The sequence below is a fragment of the Carassius carassius genome, chromosome 7 (assembly GCF_963082965.1).
Source record: "Carassius carassius chromosome 7, fCarCar2.1, whole genome shotgun sequence".
NCBI lineage: Eukaryota > Metazoa > Chordata > Actinopteri > Cypriniformes > Cyprinidae > Carassius > Carassius carassius.
The window spans coordinates 16,713,950-16,741,946 of NC_081761.1; the positions used below are offsets into that span (position 1 = coordinate 16,713,950).

Here is a 27,997-nt window from a genome sequence, read left to right on the forward strand (position 1 = left end):
AGGCTGAAAAAATTATGTGCACCCCTGTATATAATCCATTGGAATGCACCATTTGGATGCCACCATGTACTGGTACCCCCTCTTAACATTTGCCAAGAACTGTATGTTTTGTACATATAAACCTTTTCAATTTCAGATCTTTCAACAGTGTAATTTCTACTGATAAAAGCATAATGAATAAAATAACTATTATGTCCGAAGCCAATGACACTAACTACAGACCTCCTGACCTGAGAGAGAGCGAGAGAGAGAGAGAGAGAGAGAGAAAGAGAAGAGGCACTCTGGCTTAGAGGCTACTCTTTTTGATAATAAGTAATCATACCAAATTGATATTAAAATTTATCAAGGCCTAATTCCCTTATCACTGGTATTAACTTTGACATTAAAAATATACAAAACAACCAAATACATTTAAACTGTCAATTAGTTAAATATATATTGAAAGTCTAGTTAGCATTATTTCATGTTAATTATTGACTTATTATCAGAGATATACTATGCTATTATAAATAGTGTTACCTTGTCCATACTGTACATCCTATACAGTTTTGCTAACTACTGAAATTTCACGTATGGCGACGTGTTACATCATTAAACTTAGTTTCAGTGTATTGTTAGGTCCCCTTAGTTTTATAAGTGTCACTTTTGATGATCAATAAACTGTATTCAGTCTTCTCCACAGGAGAGATCACAAACTAACCCCCACCAAGAAAGAAAGAAAGAAAGAAAGAAGGAAAAAAAGAAAGAAAATACCTGAAAAGACCTGTTGCTGGTTATTGAATGGTGTTATAAAAAAATCAATAATAATAATAATAATAATAATAATAATAATAAACAAACAAGTTAAAGATTTTACTTAAATCTGATGTACTTCCTCAACAGTGTGTGCATTTGATGTAAGCAAAAGCAGGTGCCCACTTGAGTAACCCCACTTGAAGTAATCCTAGTCTACCATAAATTATTTGTCTATTGGATTAAATATTAAAAAGGTTAGGGTTAAAGGATGAAAATGTGTGAAACAGTCAGTATGAAACAGTTAGTCTGTGCCAAACATGAGCCAGGTCAGTAACCACAGGAGCACATTATTATACAATAACACTGATGTTGTGTTTTACAAGTAACATTGCATTTACATTTGCATCACAGAAGAGTCCCGCATTTACCAAGGTATGTATACATTCAGCAGTCAGTTCACAAAAGACAATAGCAGTCCAGAACAGCAGCACAGAAAAGCTGGCATTATAACAATGAGTATTATTTATCTAGAAATATCTTTCTTAGTGCTTAGGGAGGATTTCCTGACTAAAATCTAGACAGCATTGTCAAAAATCTTAAGAGACTGCATTATATTTTCATCCTGTAAAACAAAAGCATCAACAGTTTTATTATGATGCATATTATGGATAGCAAATAAAGGTTTAGATAAAGATCAAATGAGCCATACTTTTTGGCAGCAGTCAATGAATTCATCAATAGTTACTACACCATCCTGGTTTATGTCCATTTTCTAAAGGGAGGAAGAAAAACAAAAGAAAAAAATGAAACAAATGTGATTACAAGGCATTTTTGCTTTCAAATGTATGAGGGAGGTCTAATCTAGTAATGCATACTGAAACTGACTTTTTGAGATTTGAGAGAGGTTTTAATAAATGTTTCTGCAGCATAACCAGCCTGACCTCATTAAAGATGTGAATAATTTATAATAACATATTTAATGGTTGCTATATCTCACTTCTGTTTCCAGGTGAAATACCTACCGATTATTTTAAATAACAATTTAATAATAATAATAATAAATGTAATTTGAATCTTAAATTACAATATTGAAGGAACTCGTAGTGCACTGAAGTTTCTTTCTTTCAGTGTGTATTTGATTGAAAGTAGGGTTAAATGGCAATTTACATTACACGGTTGTAACAACACTGTAGAATTAACATTGCATTAACTATTTTTAATATGCCCAGGTTACTGTTTTCAAGACAACTTGTTCACTATTTAAATGTTATGAAACCATACAAACGGTTTGTATGACCAACAGCGTGATATTTAAGATGCCATTTAAAAAAAATAGTTCACCCAAAAATGAAAATTCTGTCATCATTTGCTTACTCACATATTGTATGACTTTCTTTCCTCTGCAGCAGATGTTCTGAAGAATGATGATAACTAAATACTACTGGATAAGTGGTGTATTTGTTAGAGCATTACACATATCTTCTTTAACGTTTTACAGTTTTGGAACAACAAGTGTGAATTTTTTGGGTGAACTATCATTCAAATAGGATTAAACGTCATAGTGCTTGTAGCGCCACCCTGTGGACATTTTAACCTGAAAACTTCTATAATATAAAGCAAAATGGTAGGTCTTACATATTTTCCAAAGATACATGCATAGTCACTTTTCCTAAACATAAAAGTGCATGAAGGCATTACTTGGAAGAAAATTCTGACGTGTTGCCTCAATGCCTCCTCTTTAAGTCGTGGATGGATAGATTTCCCCATCAAATCATAAATAGACTTTAATATATCTAACATTTCCTGAAAAAAAAAGATCATATACAGTCTTTGCATTTAAATAATGCTTAGAACAAACCAAGTTTTTTGACAGGAATCAAAACTCAAGATGTAGTCCAGACATTATTTTGAGAGCTTCAGATTAAAATGTTTTCAGACCTCTTTAGTAATCTGGCCATCTTTGTTGATGTCATATAGATTGAAGGCCCAGTTCAGCTTCTCTTCTGTAGTGCCTCTCAACAATACTGAGAGATCACAGACTAATTCCTGAAAAAATAAAATAAATTAAAGCACAGTAAAACTATTGAATAGATAAAGAATTGACATCATAGAGTGCCTGAAAGCTCCTGCTGTATTTTATATAGAGTTACAGGATTTAACATTCGAAATCATTATTTGTCGCAAATGTTTGGATGACATTCACATCAGAAAAAAACAACAAGATCATTAATAAGGATATTTTATCCAAACTATCTAATTAAGATAAAAAATACTTACCTCAAAACTAAGAGAGCCATTTTTATCTTTATCAAATGCATTGAAAAGAAACTGAGCATATTTCGATGAATCTAAGAAAATAAAAACAACAAATTATATCTGTTCAAGAAAAAAAAAATTCTGTGACATGAAAATATCTAAACAATTTCAATGAAATTTTATGATGGCAGTCAGCTTTATTATACATTTAAATTTAGCTTTTACTGAATTGTCCCATAACAAAAACAGGATTTTGTTTTTGAACTGCATCTGGTAATAACAAGGCACACTCCATTTTCCAAAGGGATGAAAAGTTACATCATTCATTATATCATAAGTCATTATATTTTCTGAAAAATCTCAAATCATACCACAAGGAGGAGACACTGACTGCAGTGTGCAGTAAAGGTAATCTGTAACTTTTATGTGATTTGCAGTTTCCTATTATGAACTTTACCAAATGTGGTATCATATTGTTTGGTTAAACATATTTGATAATCTATAAAACAATTTTAAGTGGACCAACCTCCCGGTGGGAAGAACAGAGCATAAATGTTTTTAAATGTGTCCTCATTCACAACTCCACTTGGACAATCCTAGCAAAAAACAGGACCGGACAAGAAAGCAATATTTAAGACACTGGAATATCTCCAAAGAGAGCAGGAGCCCTAAAATGACAGCATCATTTTTAATTCCTACACCCAGCAGGTGGGGTTTAACTGAACTCTCACGTTCTTTAATCCTCTATAGAGTAACTGCAGCTCTTGTCTGGAGAAATGGGTCTGTGACTGCAGTTGCTCCAGATTTTCCGGGTGATACCGCACCGTTGTGCTCTCTTGTTCTTCGTCCTCATTATCTACAACACAGCACACACAGCTGCCATCATTTTTATTGGCAAGACAGCTTCAGATTCAAAGAATCCGTCTTTGTATTTACTCTGATACATGCAAGAGTTCAGATGCATCATCACTTGCTTGCATGCTGCCCAATGATGCCTAGAGCTTTATCTTTAATTAAGAATCCTGGCACTAGCGGATCCAGTGACACTAATTACACAAACACTTGCCTTTTGATGAATAATGAAAAGAGAGTGACATGTTTTTATGGCTCTGTCAAGGCCATGTTTCCTTTTACACATCATTATCTGTGATTTGAGAAACTATATTAGAGTCTAAACAGAGATCTGAGACAAGTGTTTAACTGTTGGTAAGAGGAGTCAATATTTGCAGCAACATACAAGTATTTATAAAGGTTTTATTTTATGTTGCTTTTACACCTATGTAATGGCATTTTGATTCAATTTTTGTATAGCTCCTCTGGGTGTTTTGTTATTTTAAGCTGTTCTTAAAACACTATTTAGCAGGTAGATAGTATGTGTGTGGGGGGGTGGGGGGTGGTCAGTATTCATAGCATAAATAGCTTAAAGGGTCTGCTGGCTGTTTCTGTGAATTTTATTAAATATTCACTACTGTGCCTTAGCAGGTCAGGTAACTAAAGACACTTAGCGGTGTCTCCTTCAGGACATGCATAATACCTCTGTCCCAGATTATCATGAAGAACGTCCTGGTGCATAGGTTGATGCTGGTTTAAGATACAGTCTCTGTGCTTAATAAACTTTAATTTTTTACATTTCATTGTCCAAGCATGAGAAATATACCATATCTGAGGAAATACAGAAGACAATGAAAGAAAAATGTTCTTGTTAACCTGTTGTTTTTGTATGAGGAGATACATCCATGCTAAAATTGGAGTACTAGAATGACCCACTTAAAGACTGGTCAAGATGTTACTAGCTGCTCCTAAAACATTATCTATCAAGTCATAGCAGCCACTACTATTCACTGGTCACATTCCACTGTACAGGTGGTGCTACAAATAACTAGAGCAGATTTTAGAGTTGTATTTGTCTAGTTCTAGATCTTTAATCAGTTTAAAGGGAAACTTTTGTATGCAGTTAACTACCAATTGTAATATTTAATTTAGTATGTGTTATAGACACTGGTAAAAATTTATCTGATGTGCCTTAAAAATTATTCTAGCCTCATTACAAAATTTGTTTTGGCGTATTGACATATTGGCGAATTATGCACTGGATATTTAATAGAGCATCTCATCATTAATAGAACAGGTGATAGGTAATAGAATAGGTGTTCTATTAAACACTGCACAGGATGTGAAAATGATGAAAGTGAAATATACTGAAATAACTGGCCTTAAATTTAATTCACATGAGAGAATATGGTATTTCACTCTATTTTAGGAATAAGAATATAGTTGACACAAACACAAACAGTCATAACAACATTATCAACCACAGCTCAGATGAAAGAGTAAATGGAAAAGGAATGGTTGCTAATAGAAGAAAACTATAAAAAGGAGCTAAGGGAAGGGAGAAAAGATTGAATGGCGTGCAGTTATTTTGAATGTCATTTCAGTAGAAATGTGGCAGACAAAATTACCTGAAAAAGATACCAGTGTCTGCAATACTTAATTTATGGCAATATTAAGGGATCATCAGTGTCTTATGGTAGGCTATGGAATGATGGAGTGCGTAATTATATTTAGTCCCACAAGGATATGAAGCACAGCCAAGGGAAAGATGAAATTAATTAGAACTCTCATCCACAAATTTAAGACAGTTAATGATTAGCATTGTAATTGTGTTGTACATTGTGTTGTACATGCCTGCATTATTTTCAGACTAAAATATGTTAAATATTACAAATTTCAGTTAAATGTGTAATTACACCCTTGAAAAGTCAAAGAAAAAGGGTGTTTATGAATTTATAATCACAAGACTGCCTGGAAGGAATTACAACACCTGTTGATTAGCTTATACAATAGGTTCTCATTTTATTGTGACTTTTGTAAAGTTGATCATTGTCCAATAATAAAAATATTTTTTAAAGAGATAGATTGCCTGCTTGTAGCTACTGACAGTTGTACATTGAAAAAAAAGTCATTTGCTGAAACTGTGGTGTTTTCCTTTCTTTTCTTTTTTTTTCTTTTTTTGAGTGTATTTCATAATTACTGGGTTTATATTTACTTTACCTTAGTGTGATTACTTACTACCTGATGTCATGGGTTTTTTATAGAAAAATAAATTGTTGTTGTATGGGATAATTACATGAAATATATTTGCATGGGAAAACAAAAAAAAACAAAACAAAAACTTATAAAAAGATTCACACTCGGACACTGATTCGAGAGAAATACTTTGTAATATAAAATTCTATCTTTAAAAAAAGAAAGGAAAACATGCATTTTGAATGCATTACATGCAATTATTTATTTATTTTTTCAGAAAAAATGTAAACAGTAAAACAACTGTATTAACCAGTTGTAACTGTTACATTGATCTACATTTTTATTCATTCATTCATTCTCAGTTATCAGTGCATGTAGCATTGCCATGGTCTTCTATTTGACTCCCAGGCAATGCAAAAACTGATAGCTAATTTATAATGTATACCTTCAGTGCAATGTCGCTTTGAATAAAAGTATCTACTAAATGCATAAATGTAAATTTAGTTCTAGCTTCGTTACACCTTCCCCATGGCAAAACTGTCCTTGGTCTGTTTGACTGTGGTCTATGGCAAAAGAAGACAATTAGTGAAAAACTGACTTGTATTATGTCTTTGGTCAAATTTATGTTTATATTTTTTAAATATTAACATTTTTGGTTGCTACTAATCTTGCAAGGCGTGAATGTATTAATGTTCCTGTGGTTGAGTGGTAGAGCATTGCGTTAACAGCGCAAAAGGTAATGGGTTCAGTTCCCAGGGAACATACTGGTAAAAGAAAAAATTCTGATTGCATTAGAAGTCGCTTTGGATAAAAGCGTCTGCTAAATGCATTAATTAATAAAATTAAGTACTGAATATCTCTCAGTCAAAGGCACACTGCATTTATTACACCTTTTACACAATGGCACAATAAATGGAATTGGTAGGCCTATTTGGTAATTACTGATCATAAGTTCATGACTAGGCTACTGTGTGTGAAAATAGGATAATTAACTTTAATGACTTGTTAACTTTAATATATAATTGACAAACAATCTGTTATGACAGTAGTAACCGTTTATGAACAAAAGCTGAGCATGATAGAAGCAGTAATGAACTTCAGGACAACAAAGCTATACAGTCAAACGATGAAATGTGCCAATTAAGTTATCTTTTTAGTATCATATAGAGCGGTAGCCTAAATAATATAGCCTATTCAAAAAGAGACAGTTACAAACTGGGTGACTTTACCTGAGCTCAGAGTTCCTGTGATTAATCGAGCAATATGCTGAGTAAATTTGATCAACTGACGCTTGCATCTCCGCCGTCGGCTGCTCATTTTCAATTACAGAGAAGGAATGGATTCAGAAGCAACTCCTCTGGTTTATTCCAATGTTCTGTCAGCTTGGATTCAGCTGGTTTCAGTTTCCTGTCAGGTATACGGATGAACAGTGACTCTGAAAGGTGTAAATGCGCGTCAGCGTTACAAACACCTGGGAGCGAATCAATTTCCATTCTCTCTCTCTCTCTCTCTCTCTCTCTCTCTCTCTCTCTCTCACACACACACACACACACAGACACCTCTATACATAATGGAGTTCTCTGACTTCCTATAATGTTGCTGAAATTTCTAGGCTCCATTAGGTCTTTATATAAAGCTCTTTTTTTATTTTTTTATGGTATGACCATTCTTTTGGTATTGCCACGTCAGATCATTAATGATAGGCTATATATGTAATAGCCTACTTCCTATATGCTCCCAGGTATCCTATTCTATGTATTTTTATACAAATAAGAGAAATAAAAAATCAATATGGCCATAGCCTATAAGAAATAAAACAAAAGTCAATAATATAATTGGTTTATTGTGGAAAAAAAATACAAATTCCTTTTCTAACACAGTGTGATTTCTTTATTGATGGCAATAAAGAAGCCATTATATTTTTGCAATTTGGTCCCAAATTGTCATATGGGATCCAGTTTTAAAAAGCCCTGTTTTACAGCAGGTCTAACCTTGTAGGTCTTTTCCTATTTTCCTGGTTATTCCCAGGGATTTAAAGGACTGATAAATACAGGAGTTTGGCTGAAATTTAAGTTGCTTTGGATAAAAGTGTCTGCCAAATTTCCTCTATATGTTCAGTATTTCGTTCAATGAAATTACAGTCAGACATTGTTTGACTCAAGGGGATTTTGAAAGGGCAGGAGATGATGTTCTGGTTCACCATAGACAGCAGAACTTATTATCAAGCTGAATAAATGAGTCGACAACTGGAGAGATACTGTAGTCACATAGTAGCCTATTTTCTATGGAGCCAAAATAGTCTCAATAAAGATAAATGCACACACTACATTCACATATGCACACACAGGATTCATACATGCACACACATGATTCATAAATACAAACACAGGATACACAAATGCGCACAAAATTTACAAATGCACACACAAAATTTAAAAAGCACAGAAGATTCACAAATGCATACAAAATTCAGAAATGCACACAAAATTCAGAAATACACACACAATTCAGAAATGCAAACAACATTTACAAATGCACTCAAGATTCACAAATGCACAGGACAAGATTCAGAAATGTATTTCTGATGCACACACACACATATATCTTGATTTACAAACTGCTTGCGGTCTGTGAACTTCGCTGCATTTGTTTGTGAATTTTGAGACTCCCCTGACTTGGCTCGACACACAAATGCCTTTTTTCAAACAGGGAATGATATGCAACCAATCAGATATCTCCCTTCTTTTAGCCAATCACAAGAACGCACTCCACGGGGATTGTTTACTTATAAGCCAATCACATGAACACGTTCACACAGCGCGATATGCCTGTGGTGCAGCATATTATAAGCCTACTTATTTATGAAACTGTATGAAAATACAGATGTTTAGATTACAATTCAGGTTTATTTTTTATTATTTTTTACAAAATATAAAAAAAAAAAAATGTCTCAATACATATAGCCCAGTGACGGCAGAAAAAAAGTTAACCATGGATTCATAAATTTGCAATAGGCAATTATTTCATTTTATTGAAATATTTTAATGAAAATAAAAACAATTTTTACACCTTTTTGAAAATTTAAATATATCTAAATATTCTTTTGGATTCTTTTAATTATAATATTCAGTCCCTACATGAAGAGAGAGTCAGTGGTACGCTGCGAGAGGAAAGTGACTCTCCGACTGCGAAAAGTGGGCCTCCGGCTGCGTGAGGAAAGTGAATCGTGCATTCTTGTGATTGGCTAAAACAAGGGAGATATCTGAATGGTTGCAGATCATTCCCTGTTTAAAAAAAGGCATTTGTGTGTCAAGCCCATAGACTGTAAAAAAATATGGACGTAGTGTCCGTGACGTCACCCATAGACTCCTCAATAGCGGTTTTGAAGCGCAAAGTGTGCAGAGCGGGCCGTCGCCATCTTGGCAGCGCGTCACCGCGCGACTCTCCCGGATAATCGAAAATGGGCAAAAAGGCGGGAGCTGATTGCTGAAGCCACGCCCACCTAGCGCGACTGCATTGTCAGCAGCGGCAATCCACCTGTCACTCAAGTGGCCACGCCCTTAATTATGCAGAATTTTAAGTCTTAATATAATTTAAACGGATGAGTTTTAAAAAAATTCACCCCCCTCACAGTTGTCATGAAGGGCAAAATTAGCAATATAGACCAAAATCATTTTTTGAACCAGGCTGTAAACATGTTTTTTTCTGCTTTAAAGTTGGGCATTTTAACATGGGGAGTCTATGGGATTGACTCCCTTTTGCAGCCAGCCTCAAGCGGCCAGTCGATGAATTGCAGTTTTTGTCAATTCCTTATTGGCTTCACGAGAGAGAGCGGTAGGTTGCCGCTCGGTCAAGCCAAGTCAGGGGAGTCTCAAAATTCACAAACAAATGCAGTGAAGTTCACAGACCGCAAGCAGTTTGTAAATCAAGATATATGTGTGTGTGCATCAGAAATACATTTCTGAATCCTGTCCTGTGCATTTGTGAATCTTGAGCGCATTTGTAAATGTTGTTTGCATTTCTGAATTGTGTGTGTATTTCTGAATTGTGTGTGCATTTGTGAATTTTGTATGCATTTGTGAATCTTCTGTACTTTTTAAATTTTGTGTGTGTATTTGTGAATTTTGTGCACATTTGTGTATCCTGTGTGTGTATTTATGAATTATGTGTGTGCATGTATGAATCCTATGTGTGCATATGTGAATGTAGTGTGTGCATTTATCTTTATTGAGACTCTTTTGGCTCCATAATTTTCTTCCCTGTTACTGACATCCCAATGATTAACAACTTGTTTCTACCAAAGGTATCATCTTATTTCGGGGTCCTTGGCAAGAGAATCTTGGGAGAAAAATAAAACAGAATAAAAAATCATAACAGCTCTGTTTATATGAAAAAAAGTACAAATACCTTGCGCCAATGATAATTGTAAAACTGAAGGCATTGACAGAACACAACATACCAAGTAAAGAAATCTCACTAATATAAATATGATTTTGCAACGACAGAAATTAAAATAATTACAAAAAATGTATTATTATAGGTTTATCACAATGGCGCCCTCTGTTGGAATGAGGTACTTCATGTAAAATCATACCTTGACCGTGTCTGCAATACACTTAATGAGAATGTAAAAATGTTTACATTTTTCGCCGCACCCAAGAATCACATGCACTCAGAATTGAATTTATTTTAACTAAAAATAACAAGTAAATAGTAAATAAAAACAAATAAATTAATGACAATCAATAGCACAAACAAAAACAGCAAATTAAATTAACAGTACTTAATTTTTTTCAGTTTGGTTTTACTATAATCTGTTCAACTGTAGTAAAAAAAAAAAAAGAACAAAAAGAAACAATGGATAGTCTTCATTGTATAATGAAAGGCAGCTAGCAGCAGATTTATTTAAGCTGCTGTCTCTTTAAGATCTCATACAGTCTTTTCTTTATGCTTACTTTTTTAAATTAATTTAATTATTAAAAGTAAAAATACTTTTTCAATGATCAAAAATTCTGATAAAAAATGATCCATCCTAATACGAGGTGACATCTGATTTCTTAAAGTGACTTACAGGGGTACTTTTTACCTTTGTAATGGTATCATTTTCATTTATGTCAAATTCAAAATGTATGTTTAAACGTTTTAAAATTTATATTTAAAAAAATACAATATTAAGTAGAATAAGACAAATAAGTTACCAATAATATGAAATTAGTATTAATATATATATGTGTGTGTGTGTGTGTTTGTGTGTGTGTGTACTACAGAGGGTGCACAGTAGAATACAAAAGTGGCTTGCAGGTACATTTTCAGAAGTTTAATGAGGCTCAGAGGTGGCATGAGTGCAATTAAATTCACACATTCATGTGGAGATTAATGTTTTAAATATAACATTTTGAATTCAGAAATATTAAATTATTTAAATAACTGAAATTATACTCTAAAAATTAAACTAAATCCACCAGCAGGTTGCGGCAACTCAATGATTTTATCATTGAATCATTCATTCAATTGATTTGTTCGAATGGCTGATTCATTTAGGAATGAAGCAAGTCTATATGAATGGGTAACCATGAATCACTGACTGACTAGATTCGTTCAAAAACGCACTTTCACTGAATGAATGAAACTCGGCTGTGTTTGCTTTTAGAGAAGTGAAACTGTTGAAGAAACAGAGCAAAATCTCACAATTTATTGAACTGTTGTATCAGTATCACATTTGTAAACTCCCTTAATATTATCTGTGGGAGCAGAGAAAACGAGAGCAAGCGAATTTAGTTCTCAAGACTGGGGTTTGATCCGGTCCTGCTGTGCCCCTCATTTCTGGTTAGCACTCCACCACCCTGCCCAAGGCACGTCACTTCAAAAACTGCCTTTCAAAAATAACTATACCATATATCAAGTCACAAAAAAAAAAGCATTTATATATATATATATATATATATATATATATATATATATATATATATATATATATATATATATATATAATAAACTCACACAAAGAAACGTGAATATGAGCATTATGAAATTTTATTAAATTTAATGTCAAAATTTATTTAATGCTGGAACTCTGGAAATGCTGGTTGACAAAAAAAAAATTGTTTTGAAAAAGTGTCCCATCAACAAACAGATACAAAGACAGATTGCATGTACAAAGTACTTTTGGTTAGATTTAGTAGTTTCTTTCCATCATATAATTGAAACCACGAGTGTTTCACTAGTGAAACTGGTGGATATTTGCTGCAAAGTTTACCACTTCAAAAATTATACACAATTTTTTTTATTTTTTATAATTGTTTACTCTGCACTGACACAATTTAACCAGTTTTCCTTGTCCGAATAAACAAAATAGCTGAAAATTAAAATGATTGTTCTGAACATTACCTTCAAACAGAGAGGGTACAAAACTTGAGCTGCTATGAAAATGGGAGACTGTAGTCTTTCAGGCATCAGCCATGACTGAGAGGTGATGATGCTCTCTCCTCCATTCTTTGGAAGCTTAAACATACAAAGGTTCTTCTTGATGTCAAAACTATACATAAACTCATTCAAATTAAAATAGTTTTCATCATGCATAAGGTATTAATCATGAATAACCGAAAAAAGACTTTAATTAACCAAGCAATGTCCCAGAACCTTGTGAATCTGAAAAAGTGGGTTTCTTTATGCAGTAATAAGACAAATTTGAAGATAAACATGCAATAATTACTACTAATAAAATAAAATAAAAAAACAATAGAAGTGACTCCATTCGCTTCATAAAATATTGTATTTTGGCCCAACAGTTTGATTAAACACTTCATTTGGGTAGCACAATTTAATACATTAGTTTACGTGCTCCATATTTGAATTAAATTGTAAAGAAAAGCAAAACATTGATTGACCACTGTGAACACTAACAAGTGAACCCTTGTGAACAACAACAACAACAAAAAAAACAACTTAAGCTGAAAAAAAGCAACATTAAGCCCTCAGCCCAAACTGTATTTCACGGCCATCTGAAGCTGCTGATTTGCCCACTTTTTTTCTTCCGCTGCAGCACTTATACTGCATACAATCGCACATAAATTCACAAACAAAATGAAACAAAGCCCGTAATAGAGGAGAGAACAGCATTTCTCAGTTGTCACTCTTCTACACGATGATATTGTTTCTGAGGCTGAATATTTCTGTGTACTCAGAGGATGAGCAATGAAGACAGTGAGGACAGATTCCCAGGGAAGTGCAGGAGATCCCAGGCTGCTCATCATCAGGGCCTGCCGGAGCTCTGACGAATCTTCTAGCTTTTCACAAGCCCTCCGTCGCCCTCACTCACAAAACGCTTACGCCCCCTATTGGCCACAAGAACACGTTATAACGCTAGTGTTTACAGGAACAGAACTACCATTATGTAGCAGATGGTAACAAAATATCACATTTATATTCTCCAGTCTTTACATATGACAAAACATCGGTTAACAGGGAAGATACAAGTCTCTGACCTGGTTGGACAGGAATCTCTCAGCTGCTTAGTGATCACTGCCTCTTGGTAACAAAGGTCCACAAAGGTTTCCATAATGGAGTGCGCATGAGGCACATCCAGGTTGATCTCTGGCAGTTCGTCATATACACGCTGGAAGCCCTGTGTAAAACATGCAAACTCAATAATCCTCTCACAAACAGCGTCACTGTTCAAAAAACGTTGCCAACCATGTCATAGCAATTATATATTCAATCTGGTAAAATTATGTATTGAATTATGTGCAATTCAATTACTTATTTGAAAGCCGTCGTTATAAACAGAAAGCTTTAAAGCCAGTTCATTAAAATTATGGAACTGAATGAATTAATTAAGTGAACGAACAATACTTCCTCACTACAGGGTTGCCCTTTTGTTTCTCGTTAACAATCACTAAAATAATGGCTTTTAGATTGTTCTCTGCAGGGTTCCAACCTGCAAACTTTCAATTACCAAGTCAAGTTGTATGTCAATAGACAATCGTCACTAAAAAGTAAACAGTTTTGAATACAAGTATGGTTCAAAGATGATGGTGATGACTGGAAAAACTACATTTTTAGTGATCTGGTGACTAGAAAAGATATTAAATATAAATCTTTTTGTGTTTCATACAAATTTTGATGTCAGTGGGTGTAACCCCCATTATACTAATATTACAGAGCCGTCTGTTTGTTAATAATTAAAACATAAATAACAACAACAACAATCATTTAAGTCTGCATTAAATGGAAATTAATTCTATTTTCTAAATGCATTTAAATGCAAACAATTCATCCATGCATGGGTATCACTCTTCAGCTTTCTTATAATAGACTTTTATAAAAAATTGCATTCAGATCTGCCTCCATCCAGTCAACAACCAATTAACTGAATCAAGTCACTCACTGCCTTAGATCTTAAAAAAATGATTAATTTTTCTGTATGTCTGTTATGTTGCAACCTTAGAATCACCATTGCACATAAAAAATAAATAAAAGTTAAATAAAAGTTATTACTAACCCTGTTCATTTGGTCCAGAGTGATTAAGCCAGTTTGCCAGAATGCCTTGAGAAGTTTGACCATCATTTGTAAGGCCGTTTCACCTGTAGACTCCAGTGCCATAAACACAGCCTAACATCAACAACAAACAGATGAGAGAAACAAGGAAAATGATAAGAAGAGGAAATAAGGAAAAGCAAGTCCTTGTGCAACGTGACAATGCACTTTATCATCAAAGAAAATTTTGAAAATGTGCTGGTACAACAAGAGACTGGGGTAAAGGAAAGTGCATATTACTGCACTAGTTGCTGTAATGGGCAAAACCAAGAAGCAATGTTTGTGATACTGATATTTCCAAGTCAGTAGACACCTCCGTGAAGTTGGCACCCCATAAAAAGAAATAATCACCAAAATTATGCCATTCGTTTGTGCTACGTTTGTGCTGATTTGTGCCGCAGAAACGAACGTTTGTGCTGGTTTGGTGTTTGAGATATTAAACATTCTTTTTTTGACCTTGTGACGTCACTCTCCACCCCATGTCGCCCAAATCGCTTCAAACCAGCGCAGTTCGTTTGTGCTCGATTTGTGCCCGTTTGTGCCGTTTAAAACAAACACTGTATCTATTTTCCTTCCGTAGATACATCCCAAATATTTTCGGAGGCTGTGACGTCACTCTCCACCCCAGTTCGTCTAAATCGCACAAAACAGGTGTCATTCGTTTGTGCTCGATTTGTGCCGGTTTGTGCTGTTGAAATGAATGTCAAATATATTTCTCCTTCTTAGAAATAACAAAAACAATTCTGGGCAGTGACGTCACTCTCCACCCCAGTTCGTCCAAATCTCTCCAAACAGGTGTCATTCGTTTGTGCTCGATTTGTGCTGGTTTGTTCTGTTAAAAGAAACCCTTTAACTATGACCGCTTCTTTTATATAACAAAAATAAACTTTTTACGAACAGTGACGTCACTCTCCACCACATGCAATCTAAATCGTTCCAAAACGGTGCCATTCGATTTGTGCTGGTTTGTGTTGTTCAAATTTACATTGTATCTATTTCCCGTCCTCAAAAATAACAAATACAAAACGTCACTCCACCCCATACTGTCCAAATCCCTCCAAACTGGTGCCATTCGTTTGTGCTGGTTTATGCCCATTTGTGCTGTTAAAATTAACATTCTATCTATATCCCCTCCTTTAGAAATAACAAATATAATTCGGGACAGTGACATCACTCTCAACCTCATCTAAATCGCACCAAACCGGTGTCTTTCGTTTGTGCTTGATTTGTGCTGTTGAAAAAAACACTGCAACTAGATCCCCTCTTAAACGTAAAAAAAAAAAAGAATTTCGCCCCCCACCCAATGCAAAACGTCAGCAAAATAGTCTCAATTGTTTGTGCTCCGTTTGTGCTGCTTTGTGTTGTAAATATTTTTGTTTGTGCCGCTTTAGTTTTTTAGATATTAAAATAATATAGGTCATTCTGAAGTCACTCAGCCCCCCACATTTTCCAAATCCACCCCAAATAGACTCGTTTGTTTGTGCCTCGTTTGTGCTGGTTTTTGCCAGTAATATTTTCGTTTGTGCTGCTTCAGTTTTTAAAATATTAGATAATGAATTATAGACGGTGGTGTCACTCAACCCCACACATGCTCCATTTACCCAAAATCTTCTTTGATTGTGCTTAGTTTTTTTTCATCTACGGAAGGAAAATAGATACAATGTTTGTTTTAACGGCACAAACCGAGCACAAACGAACTGCGCTGGTTTGGAGCGATTTGGGCGACATGGGGTGGAGAGTGACGTCACAAGGTCAAAAAAAGAATGTTTAATATCTCAAACACCAAACCAGCACAAACGTTCGTTTCTGCGGCACAAATCAGCACAAACGAATGGCATAATTTTGCTGATTATTTCTTTTTATGGGGGCCAACTTCACGGAGGTTCAGTAGACTTGATGGTAAAACACCATTTTATAAAAGAAACAGTGAAAATCTTTTTTAAAGATTTCTTTTTAAATTCATGACATAACTACTGAACATGCTATTCAGACTTCAAACTTTATACCTCATAGACCAGTTCATGATGAAAGTGTGGCACTTCTAGATCTCGCAGACAGTGCTCAGCCTCAGAGAGCTCACCTGACACCAGGTACTCCTTTAGCAATAGGTTCATCTATAAAACAAACAGCAACATAATATATGGACAGCAAATAAGTGGCAGGATCAGAAATGAGAAAATGGGTTACTATTGTACCAACCAAATTTTTTGGCAGCATATATATATATATATATATATATATATATATATATATATATATATATTTATATATAGTTATGACTGACTCTACGATAGTTTCTACTTTGAGAAACAAGTTGATGTTGAAATGTTGAAAATATATATATATATATATATATATATATATATATATATATCTTTATTGACTGACTGATGGATTCTATATACTTCTATACTATACTTTTCTATTCTTTATTTTCTTCAGTGATCATTCAACAACATATAAAATAGATATTTTTAGACCTGAATAGAGTTGTCTTAACATATTATTAACTGTTAATTAATTCAATAATTTATCAACCAATAGGATTATATAAAATATAAAGTGTCATAACTTTGTATCAAGGGTTAAATATTTAATATAATATAATGTAATATAAAATAATATAATATAATATAATATAATATAATATAATATAATATAATATAATATAATATAATATAATATAATATAATATAATATAATATAATATAATATAATATAATTAGGGCTGTCATCGTTAACACATGCGATTAATATTACAATCATTGACGCGTTAAAATAATTTAATGCTGTTAATGCAGAATTGCTGAAACACTATTTCTATTCTAACCCTTTAAGCCAATTTTGCTTCTCTGCTTGCAATCAGATCATTTTAAGCAGGTTAACTCCCTGAAAGTTTTCAGTACAATGATCTAGGAAGTGAATGCATCCAAAAAATGCGCTAATATAAAGGAATCCAGGCTGATTACATCAGAGATTGCAGAGAATTACAGACTGAATGGATTGTCAACATCCCACCGCTGTAAGGCCAGATGAGACACATTTCTCGACTGGATAACCAATCTCGCTAGTAAAGTTTTGATGGATGAAGACTGCAATCAAGGTCAAGGCGATTGCGGTGGCATACAGGAGTTGTACAGTAAGCAGGCGTGAGTCCTTTATAATAATACGTGAATGAGTGTTCTTGACGCACTGATCGCACATTGTATTTATGCACAACATATACATTTCCGTACATTCATGTGAATTCCACACACATTCACAATAATGAATGGATCTGTCTACAGTAGTAGATATATGCAGTCAGCAGGAGGATGGTTTAAGGTTGTTGTTTTTTTGGCATCTCCATGTGGTCCTGTTCGGTATCACAACTTTTCTAAAATTTGCTCTAGCACTGTACACATACTATAAAATTCAGATTTTTTCCTTTCTTTCATATGTTTATAAAAACATAACTCATTTGGTTCAAGTTTAAATGTGCGATTAATCAAAGAAAAAGGGTGTGATTAATCGGATTACATTTTTTTATCGATTGACAGTCCTAAATATAATATAATCATCTGGTGTATTAACAAGCATTTGCAGTATTAACAAGCAGTCATTACAGCCATTAAAATTAATGATTAAATCTGATAATTTCTGAATATTTACACTATGTTTTGAAAATAACTAGTTAAAAAAAAGTATACAAGTAATACTACAGAGATACCTCACCTCCTTGATGAGATGTTTGACAGGCCTCTGGCCGCCACCAACTCCCCACACATTATCAAGCCGCATGATTTTTCTTTTCATGGAGAGAAGAACTGATGCTCTGTCCAGTGCAGCTCTAATAGTCATGAGGCCATGAACAAATGAACAGGGGAATAGCATGAAGGCCAGGGTAAGGCAGCAAGTCAGAAGCAGATAATGCAGGAAAAAAAACACGCAGCTCATTTTGTCTGATTTCACATGTCAAACAAAAGGAACTGCATAATCAATCTAGAACCCCATGAAGGGTGGGAAATTACCCTAACTGCCTTTACACTTTATTTTTTGTTTTTTTAGACTTTAGGATTTTATTTTGAATATGTAAAAATAATATGACATAACCTACTATAGTGAATGGCAAACATTATTCCACTTGTTCCGTCTGTGGTCCCTCCAGGAAAGACGAAATGCTACTTCTACAAACATGCATCATCATTGCAACAAAGCAAAAGCAATGACCAATCAGAGACAGTTAACCATAGCTACTGACAGACATGGCCAAATTACCTGCCACTGCATTGACAACTGGCTAGTGGCAGATGGTAAATTCCCACCGCAATTCCCATTATGATCCAGAATGCAAATCACATTGTGACTCTCTCTATTTAAATAATATTGGTCTTCAAACTTAAAACTAATTCTAATTCAGAATCTGGACCAAAAACTGCTGGTGAATATCCAAGCAAATAAGCCAATATAAGATTGTCAAAGTAACATCAAGCTCACCTGGCATGGTCACAATCTACTTTGCCTTTGTAACAGTCAAGGAAACTCATTGGTAAAGCGTGGTCAGCAATGGCTCGTGCAATAAATTGGCCAAGCATCTGAGGAAAGGAAAGGAACCAGGTAATATAGGGAATGTATTTCATATTAAAATATAATATATATGCTTTAATACCATTTAAAAGACTCTTTTTATGGTCTATTGTGTTCCCCAGTCTGGCATATTTGGAAGAACATGAGGGTGAATAAATAATGTTTACTCTTGGGTAAACTGTTCCTTTAATTACGTGCTGTCCCGTTTCATTGAATTTCTTACATTGTGGACTTTACAGTATAATTGGGTTTACAACCTGTGGGGCCTCCGGTGTATCCAGGATGAGGTCTGGCAGCTCTTTAAGCATTTTGTCAAATGCACGTGACATGTCCTTCTCAGAGAGCACCTTCCCAGACAAGTCGGAGAGGAGACGAGATGTGAGCTCTCTGTGGCTGGCCTTGCCTTCCAGAGAAAGAGACACAGCCAGAGAGGAGAACTCATATTTGTGATGGCCCAAGTTCAGCTCTTTGAGCAGCATCTACCAGACAAAGGAGGAAATAGAAAACTGTGGAAAATAGCTGGAATGTGAATTCAATGCTTCCTTTTATAATGAGTATTTAAAATACTGTATACTACACCAATTGTGACATAATGATCCAGTAATATAGGGGTTTTTTCCAAAAAAAACCTTTTTTGACTTCAGTGCCCCCTTATAAATTTCAGGATTCCAGACGTTTAAATATATCTGAATGTTCTTCAGGAATCCCGCTTCCTTTAACCTATTAACTTTTATGATTTTTTTTTCCCCGGATGTAATTTTTTGTCACAATTTCTAAATGATGAAATTATTTTACAGCTTGGCATAACCATAAAATTAGGTTACAAAAACACTGTCCATGGAGTTTTATTAATTTACACAACTTTTCCCTGTCTAGATATCCCACCTTAAATTAGGCTTCCTCATATATCTTAGTTGTTCAAGATAGTGTGAACCCTGGATCTTCAAAGAAGAAAAAAGACTGTGAACTAAAATAGAAATTAACTTGATTTAAAATGACTTGTTTAAGCTTATTTTAATGCTTTTAAATGCCCCCTAGTATGTTCCAGCTTTCTGTTTGAGAATCACTATGCTAAGAGTAAACAATTAATAGGTAAGGAATGTTTAGAACACATTGTATCCAACATTTTCTCCTCTACATTACACTGAAACAAAGGTTCTGTTAATTGGTATCTGGCTTTGTGATGAACTACAGCTCACCTCCACTTCTTTGGTGTCTCCATGCTCAAAGTATTCCTGCACAATGGGGTTGATGGTCTTCTCGAGTTCTCTCTCGTCCAGCTCTGGTACTACTGTGGCATATACCGTGTCTCCCTGAAATACAAAAATAAAAACAGCCTCACACTAGAAAATACACCTTTATTGTACATAAAGGGGAAAAAATAAAGAAAAAACATGTATATCCTAAATAATAAAAATAACACGATTTCATCATGCATCTGGCCTCACAGAGCTTTCAAGGAAACAAGACAATGCTACAGGCAATTGCTTTTTAATTTGTGCACTGATTATCATCACTGCGATATTCAAACAGCATGTTTGCCAGAATTACTTTTAGCTCACATCCCACTCAGCTCTGCTGAAACACTGATTATTTCTAATGGACATCTCTTTAAGAAATAATTCACTCTACTTTATTTACTTACACTCATGCCAGTCCAAACATCACACCTCATTAGTGGTTATGTCACTGTCATGATGCAAGAATCTGTGATGTTTAATGCTACTGACACATTGCTATATTTGATTTGGGACATATATATATATATATATATATATATATATATATAAAACAGGAGCCTCAAATCATTTTTCCTGCATTTTAGTCAAACTTCTTGCAAGTTCACTCAAATCTCACTTAAGGGGTCCTATTATGCTTTCTCACTTACGGTATATTGCTGTTGGAGCATAATAAACATGTGCAACGTTACAATCCTCTCATTTCTAAACATTCTCAGAGTCTGAATCAGGCTTAAAAATCATGAAGAATGACATGAGGGTGAGGAAATGTTGACACCTTTCATTTCTAAATGAACCTGCAGTCCTAATTGTGTTAACTGGCATTGTTGATTTAAACAATACATGATGTCTACAGACATCAGAACTCTTGCAATATTGTGACACTTTTTTTTTTTTTATAACCCATACATACTATACCTACCATTAAGTGAGGTATACTAGTATTCTTCATGTAACCTGTAAAACGTAAATGTAGGTATACACTTACTTGTGAAGATTCGTCATAGTTGGGGTCCTTAGCATCAGGTTCCTCCACCTCATATACCATACCCGCTGCTCCCCACACACCTTTACCACCTGCTCCACCTATACATAAGAGCAATCAGTGTAAAACACTAGCTGAAAGCCAAGCGCGGAAAGTAGACAGACCTTGAACAATAAACATTTATCCAATAGACACCACAGTATAATTGGTGCCTGTTATGTCGCTTATCTTATTTTTCGCTTAACTTAAAAACTAAGAATTACAAAACAACAAAAAACAAGAATTATGTAATAAACATTTTTGGGATGATTTTGCAGCTAAAATAACTACATCTTGATGATATAACTTGAGTTACCATTAAAATTAGGCATTTGGAAAAACTTTTCACAATCTGACCTTTTTTCGGCAGTCCCCGACCTTTTCCAGTCCGTGACTTTCTGTCATTTACAGCGTTTTTGCCCTTGGGGCTGTGTGGATCGGTAGAAAGCTCTCCTGAAAGGGAATCAGAGATTGATTCCCGGTTGGAATCCCGGGATGATGACTTGCGCAGGCGCCGCTTAGCCTTAGCTTTCAGTCTGGCCTCGTGCAGGGCCTTCTCCTGAGGGGTCCAGTTCCCGTTCACCTCCAACTCATTCAGATCTTCACTGCCATAAGACTCATCCTCCTCACCCTTCCCTTGCTCAAGTGAGAACATGCCTGTACAAGACAGACCGAATGGACAACTATTTAGATAAATGGCCAAGCATACGTTACCAGCTAAACACTGTAGACATCTGCTTTCTTCTCTGCATTTCACAGTATTTTAGTTTATTTTTTCATGTAGCTTACATTTTGAACTTGCGATTTGTATAATAAATACGGTTACATTTACCAGGGTTTCTGCAGGTTTTATGTTTGTTTGTTTGCTTCTTTAGCTCCAATCCAGTACCTATGGCTATATTCATGGTGAGAACCAGTTAATCCATACACAAGTTGATCCATACACAAGGCTTGTCTTTACAGACAAGTCCTGGGACAATTTAGATTGTTCAATAAACCTGTTCTGCATGCCTCTAGGCTCTGGAAGGAAACCCATGCAGACACAGGGAGAACATGCAAAGGCCTCTTTCCTGCAGTTTTTATAAGAGCATATTGAAGACATAATAAACTCTGCTCCCAACCACTAGAATATGGAAAGAACCTTTACTGTACCATCTCACAACACGGTCAAACTATATCTAAAATATCAGATTATCTTTCTCAGGATTTTTGTCTTGTTTTCCAGTGCAAATGTAAAGATGCATTTATTGGAAAAGCAAAATGACATGTCTTCTGGCAATTTCTCAAAATGAAGTTACTTTATGATTAAACCCAGGGAAAATATTTGCTTATGCACATTCCCTTTAAATTGAATTTTCATACCCCATTTACAGATATGTATTCTTGCTTTAAGTACACATTCACTTAATTTTGTAACTTCATGCCTTCATTTTGTATCTTGATTTAAGATGGTTTGCTTGTATATTTGAATTGGGAAACAAGAAAGAAACACTAAAGATGATATTCAATTTTTCTTTCCTTTGCAGTGAAAGCAACATTCAGTGCCATAATTTTATGAATTTCAGATTTTCTACTCTTTAAGATTTTTTTAAAGACCTGTAGAAACCCTGTTCATGACAAATTGCTTGTGAATTTCCTCATTTATTAAGTAGCTTCACATAACAAATGTGGTAAAAGAACAAATGAACAAATAAATAAGAAATAAAATATTAAATATACAAATAAGGCTTATGAAAAATACAAGACCAAAAATTTTCAATTGAAAGTGAAAGTGACGTGGCATTCAGCCAAGTATGGTGACGCAGAATTTGTGCTCTGCATTTTAACCCATCCGAAGTGCACACACACAGAGCAGTGAACACACACACACACTGTGAACACACACCCGGAGCAGTGGGCAGCCATTTATGCTGCGGCGCCCGGGGAGCAGTTGGGGGTTCGATGCCTTGCTCAAGGGCAGCTAAGTCGTGGTATTGAAGGTGGAGAGAGAACTGTACATGCACTCCCCCCACATACAATTCCTGCCAGCCCAAGACTCAAACTCACAACCTTTCGATTGCCAGTCCAACTCTCTAACCATTAGGCCATGACTTCCCATTTACCATTGAAATTTTTATGTCAAAAGGTAAGTTCAGACATCACGTAGCAGGCATACCACTTTAACAAAACATTTACAAAACCTGTACAGAACAAACATTATTATTTTATATAAATATTTGCATTATAAATGATTGGAACATTTCGTTGTGGAGAAATATTTGTCTTTCCAGCACACCTGGTAAGGTTTCACATTCACATCAGATAAACCTTGAAAAAGAATCACCTAAAATAATAATAAAATACATGAATAAAAACTATAATAGAATATAAATAACATAAAAAGTGACAAGTCCACTTTTAACTCAAAATCTCAATCAATCTACTCAGTTTTAAAGAGACAGGCTCCAAAACAACAATGCGCACAGTTTTATCTCTGTTTTCACAAGATTACAGAAGGATAACTAAAGGCAGTAGCACAGAAGGCAGAAAAGCTGACGTTGCTCATTTCGGTGCCTTGCTGGTGCTCTTGCCAAGCCTTTCTACATATAGCAGTGTACAGTGCGCATGGGTGGGGTGTGGGGTGACACGTTCACAGGAGAAAGTAGGAGTAGGAGTGGACTACGTGGTAATAAATACCCTCTTCCTAAATACTACTTATAATCAGACGAGAAACCACATTTTAGTTACTACAGTTTTTAAATCTGCATAAGTGCCAAGAACAGCAACACAAAATACACAGCAAAGCAGAAATATTGCAGAAATATCTACTAAAAGTTTTTGAATATTGATCAGACCTCTGGAAGTCTGTATTACAAAAAAAAGTGTGTCTCAATAACAACCCATTGCTGTTTTCTTTTTGTTTTGAGTACTAAGTGGGAAAACAGGAGGTGTGGTGGGTGTTTTTAACAAATGGTTTAACTGTCAATAAGGAGAATGTGCTGTGATAAAAGTAAAAGTCTTATCTGCTTTGTCAACTATAGCATATTCACCTCTGACATCTTCTGGGGGTGTACACTAAACCCACCTTACAACAACACATACAGTTTGTAGTGCAAATGTGTCTTGCAAGTCTGTGCATTACGCATTATGCACTATGACTACATGAAAAAAAAAACAGGGATCCACAAATAGGAGGTTATTCAGAAGTATGGGGTCAAAAAGATCTAATTTGTTTGTTCCATGTTACATTAAAACCTGCCCAAATGCAATCTGAAAAATGTATAAGAAAAGTACATGTCTTAAGTATGTTAGACAACTATTTTTTTCCTCCAGTACTCTATGTGGTTACACAATATTTTGCTAGCACTATGCAACATATATATATGCTAAATAATCACAGATATTATAGATGCAAAACATATCTCAAAATGTATGCAAATAACAAATCTGCTTAAATTTACAATAACACTCTTTTCTTGGAAGTGTAAATAAATACATCAACCCCAATGAAAAAAAGTGTCATACTAGAATATTTATTTACTTTTTTTTTTCATTGTAATTTACGCCTGCTATTAATCAAACTAATTAAACTGGATCCAATCCAGTAAAGAGAAGGACTGAATGCCAACACAATCATTAAAATGAGCTCTTGTAGTACGTGTATAAACGCACCGTTTATTTAAATACAAAGCAATGTAAACACAAAACAGTGATAAGGCAAAAGTTTAAATAGACCAAGTGACAAAACACCCAAATCTTTTTTTTTTTTTTTTTTTTTTTTTTTTTAAATTGTAAGACTTCCAAACCGTATTACATTTCAATTTCAAAGCAATTACCTTTGTTTACACATAAGGCCTAAAAAAAAATTGTTTGGTTCCGGTTTCCGACCGACCCTGTCAATTTATGTGCGACCCAAATTTATTTTATGAGACTGGGGAAGAACGGTCTTTCACACATCGTTAATTAAATTACAGTTTCCTTTAAATGCTGTTTTACACTTAAGTAATCCGTTAAAAACCATTAAGTATTGCATCAAAACCCTTTAACTGTCAATTCCTAAAGTGAGCTATAACTTAAGGTTTGGAAATCGTAACATTAAGAGAAACACGGGGGGAGGGGGGAGTCAACAATATATCGCGGAACAGAGAGGGCACTGACAACACGCTGACAGACAGGACATTAACATTACCAGCTTACTTTTAATATGAAACAAAGTCTCATTTGGTTATTTCACCTTTCAAATGTGGTCATTTTTTAAAGAAATGTAAACAATAAATACCGTTTTGTGGCTCTTGAATGTGTCGAACAGATCGCTGTAAGTTAGATCATCAGTTAAAACTAACTGATCGTCTCTTGCTTCTAGTTAATTTATAGCATCAAAATCAAATAAACCACATAAATGAACATAACAAAGAATGTTGTTTGACTACAAAAAGATGTCTGTACACTCCGTTTTTCAAGTTCAAATCCTCCATGTTAATCTACTATGAGATCGCCTGTCAAACTCCCGCGAAGGCTTTTTGTGTGTGTGTGTGTGTGTGTGTGTGTGTGTGTGTGCGTTTTGCGTGTCTATGGCAACAACAGACTTTAAACGGGAATACAGAATCACTGTCGTAAAAGTACCGGTACACACATTTAAAATCAGCGCGCGCGTGTGTGTGTGCGTGTGTAAAACTGCCACTGGAGAAAAAAAAATAATAATAAATCCCTACCGACCAATGACCTCAACTGACAACCAACCGGAACCAAACTTTTTTTTTTTTAGGCCTAATACTTTTGAATATAACTAAACAAATATTGAAAACAGAATAAATAATGCAGATGATTTAATACGCAGGTCAATTATTGATTCAAATGCTAAAGTCAGCTATCAGATACGAGAAATTCTAAGCCAAGTTCTTTGTGCAATCAAAAAACCAAGTCTCATGACTGTAAAATTACTGGACCAGGTCAATAAACAAGTCATAAAGGAAGACTGTGGTAGGTACTTTCACTAACAGTAATTTATCATGGCTTTCTGTTTGAGTTCCTTTTGCAGCGCATCCAAAATAAGCAAATACATATCTGAATTCAACTACCTTTATTATTTTCTATTTGTCCCTTTTTTATGTATATACAGTAACAGTCATGTAATATCTGCATGTCTGTAACTTAAGGGAAATTATTTTTGATCGGTGTTTTATATTCTTACAATTTTTTTCCATTATCTATAACACTGATCTAGACCTCTGCACTCATGTATTTCTGAAAGTAAATCTACAAAACACTTATTCAAACTCACGTGGAAAGAAAAACATCCGGGTATTTCAGCGAGGGGGCGTAGTATTAAATATTGAAGCAAATTCTTAACAAAGACATTTAATGGTTTTATTGTTTACAAGATCATATATAAATAGATTTGGTTAGAAAAGAAATGTCACAACTTGCCATTCAATACTGGTTTGTTCTTAAGCCAATCTGGCAGCAATATATGATAATTTGTCATGCTAACGTTAGCTCCTTGCGTTTAACGATGTTTTGGAATTAGAATGTAGAGTTTACATTATGAACGACAGTACATTTAGTAAAATCTACTAAACAATATAGTTTTTGGTCGCTTTATTTGTAAAATTCTAAAAGAGAAATTAAAATTACTTCCGAAAAAAAAGTTTTGCATTAAAAAGTTACTTCGTCTTTATGCTCTCAAAATAACATCCACTGATATCCTGATTTTAATGCAGTAATGCACCGTTTATTTTCCCAAGAGTTTATACCACATATGCGATACAAGCCTTCTGCCTTTGCACACGGTGGTGGAACATGACTGCAGCTAAAGCCTATCGTCTGCAAAAAACGACATGGTAAAAGACCAACTACAATATGCATTAATAAGCTAAATGCAAGCTGAATGCATTAAGGCGCAGATTTTAGGACAACCGGATATTTAATGTTCGTACCATCGTTTTGAGGGCCAGTGGTCCATGCTTCAATCTCAGTCGCCATTATACGTTGTTTACCGTCCACCTAAGCCTGCAGATCACGGAAACAAGTAGTAGCCACATCAATATCAAGCGTGCAAAATCATGCAGTTTACATAAGCAACAAAAATCCGTAGTATTTGATCTGAAGAAGTAATGTGACCGTTTAAATTTACGTTACGACTTAAATGCATTGAGCTTAGTCTCACCTTAAATTGAAGGCTCTATTGTCACTTAAAATCTAGCAGTAGGATTGCTGGTAATGTTAACAGTCCTTGAGTGAGGAAAATAAGAAGATCCGTCAAAAATATCTTGTTTAATTATTCAAGTCAAAACGATCTACAAAATATATATATTTATATATATATTGCATTAGCAGTGCAGCACGCACGTTGCAGAGAAGGAGCAATAACATGGACAGTGTTTTCAACTTGAGACAGCTCATAGCACGTCACACATGCGTTGCGTGAGCCTCATGCATATTAATTATGTCCTTCGCCCAGTAAGAATGTGGACCGTTCGGCAGTAGACGAATGAGAGACGCTTGTGGATCATGAATATTAATTAGTCTAAGTGACATGTCAAATGCTTCAGGAAACGTAAAAGCAACGTATGCATCCCCAAATTAAACGGAGTTGATATAAAAGATAGTAAATGTAATAATAAGTTCTTTAGATGC

General features: G+C 34.8%; 2 protein-coding genes across 2 annotated transcripts; both read right to left on the minus strand.

Moving 5' to 3' along the window:
* Nucleotides 1-992: 992 nt before the first annotated feature.
* Nucleotides 993-7,522, minus strand: kcnip4b (potassium voltage-gated channel interacting protein 4b). Its single transcript, XM_059553227.1, has 8 exons — nt 7,248-7,522; nt 3,723-3,847; nt 3,518-3,587; nt 3,013-3,083; nt 2,674-2,781; nt 2,434-2,538; nt 1,445-1,507; nt 993-1,357 (listed from the first exon to the last, which is right to left on the minus strand). Exons 1-8 carry the CDS (start codon nt 7,333-7,335, stop codon nt 1,310-1,312), a joined length of 678 nt encoding a protein of 225 aa, XP_059409210.1. The 5' UTR covers nt 7,336-7,522; the 3' UTR covers nt 993-1,309.
* A 4,511-nt stretch (nt 7,523-12,033) lies between these two features.
* Nucleotides 12,034-27,758, minus strand: pdcd4a (programmed cell death 4a). The gene is made up of 12 exons (XM_059554046.1): nt 27,528-27,758; nt 27,298-27,370; nt 21,740-22,039; nt 21,347-21,444; nt 20,320-20,433; nt 19,378-19,599; nt 19,031-19,128; nt 18,269-18,383; nt 16,561-16,668; nt 14,519-14,629; nt 13,503-13,642; nt 12,034-13,352 (listed from the first exon to the last, which is right to left on the minus strand). The coding sequence occupies exons 2-12, from the start codon at nt 27,341-27,343 to the stop codon at nt 13,301-13,303; spliced, it is 1,404 nt and encodes a 467-aa protein (XP_059410029.1). The 5' UTR covers nt 27,344-27,370; nt 27,528-27,758; the 3' UTR covers nt 12,034-13,300.
* Between the last annotated feature and the right edge of the window lie 239 nt (nt 27,759-27,997).

Excerpts from the sequence above, each read along its gene's own strand:
- pdcd4a (XM_059554046.1), bottom strand. The coding sequence starts at position 27,343 with ATGGCGACTGAGATTGAAGCATGGACCACTGGCCCTCAAAACGATG. Across the intron at positions 20,434-21,346 it reads ACTATGACGAATCTTCACAA|GGAGACACGGTATATGCCAC; the intron begins GTAAGTGTATAC and ends TTTGTATTTCAG. Across the intron at positions 13,643-14,518 it reads CTCTGGACCAAATGAACAGG|GGCTTCCAGCGTGTATATGA; the intron begins GTTAGTAATAAC and ends TGTTTTACACAG.
- kcnip4b (XM_059553227.1), bottom strand. The coding sequence starts at position 7,335 with ATGAGCAGCCGACGGCGGAGATGCAAGCGTCAGTTGATCAAATTTACT. Across the intron at positions 3,848-7,247 it reads CACAGGAACTCTGAGCTCAG|ATAATGAGGACGAAGAACAA; the intron begins GTAAAGTCACCC and ends GCTGTGTTGTAG. Across the intron at positions 1,358-1,444 it reads TCATTGACTGCTGCCAAAAA|GATGAAAATATAATGCAGTC; the intron begins GTATGGCTCATT and ends TTTGTTTTACAG.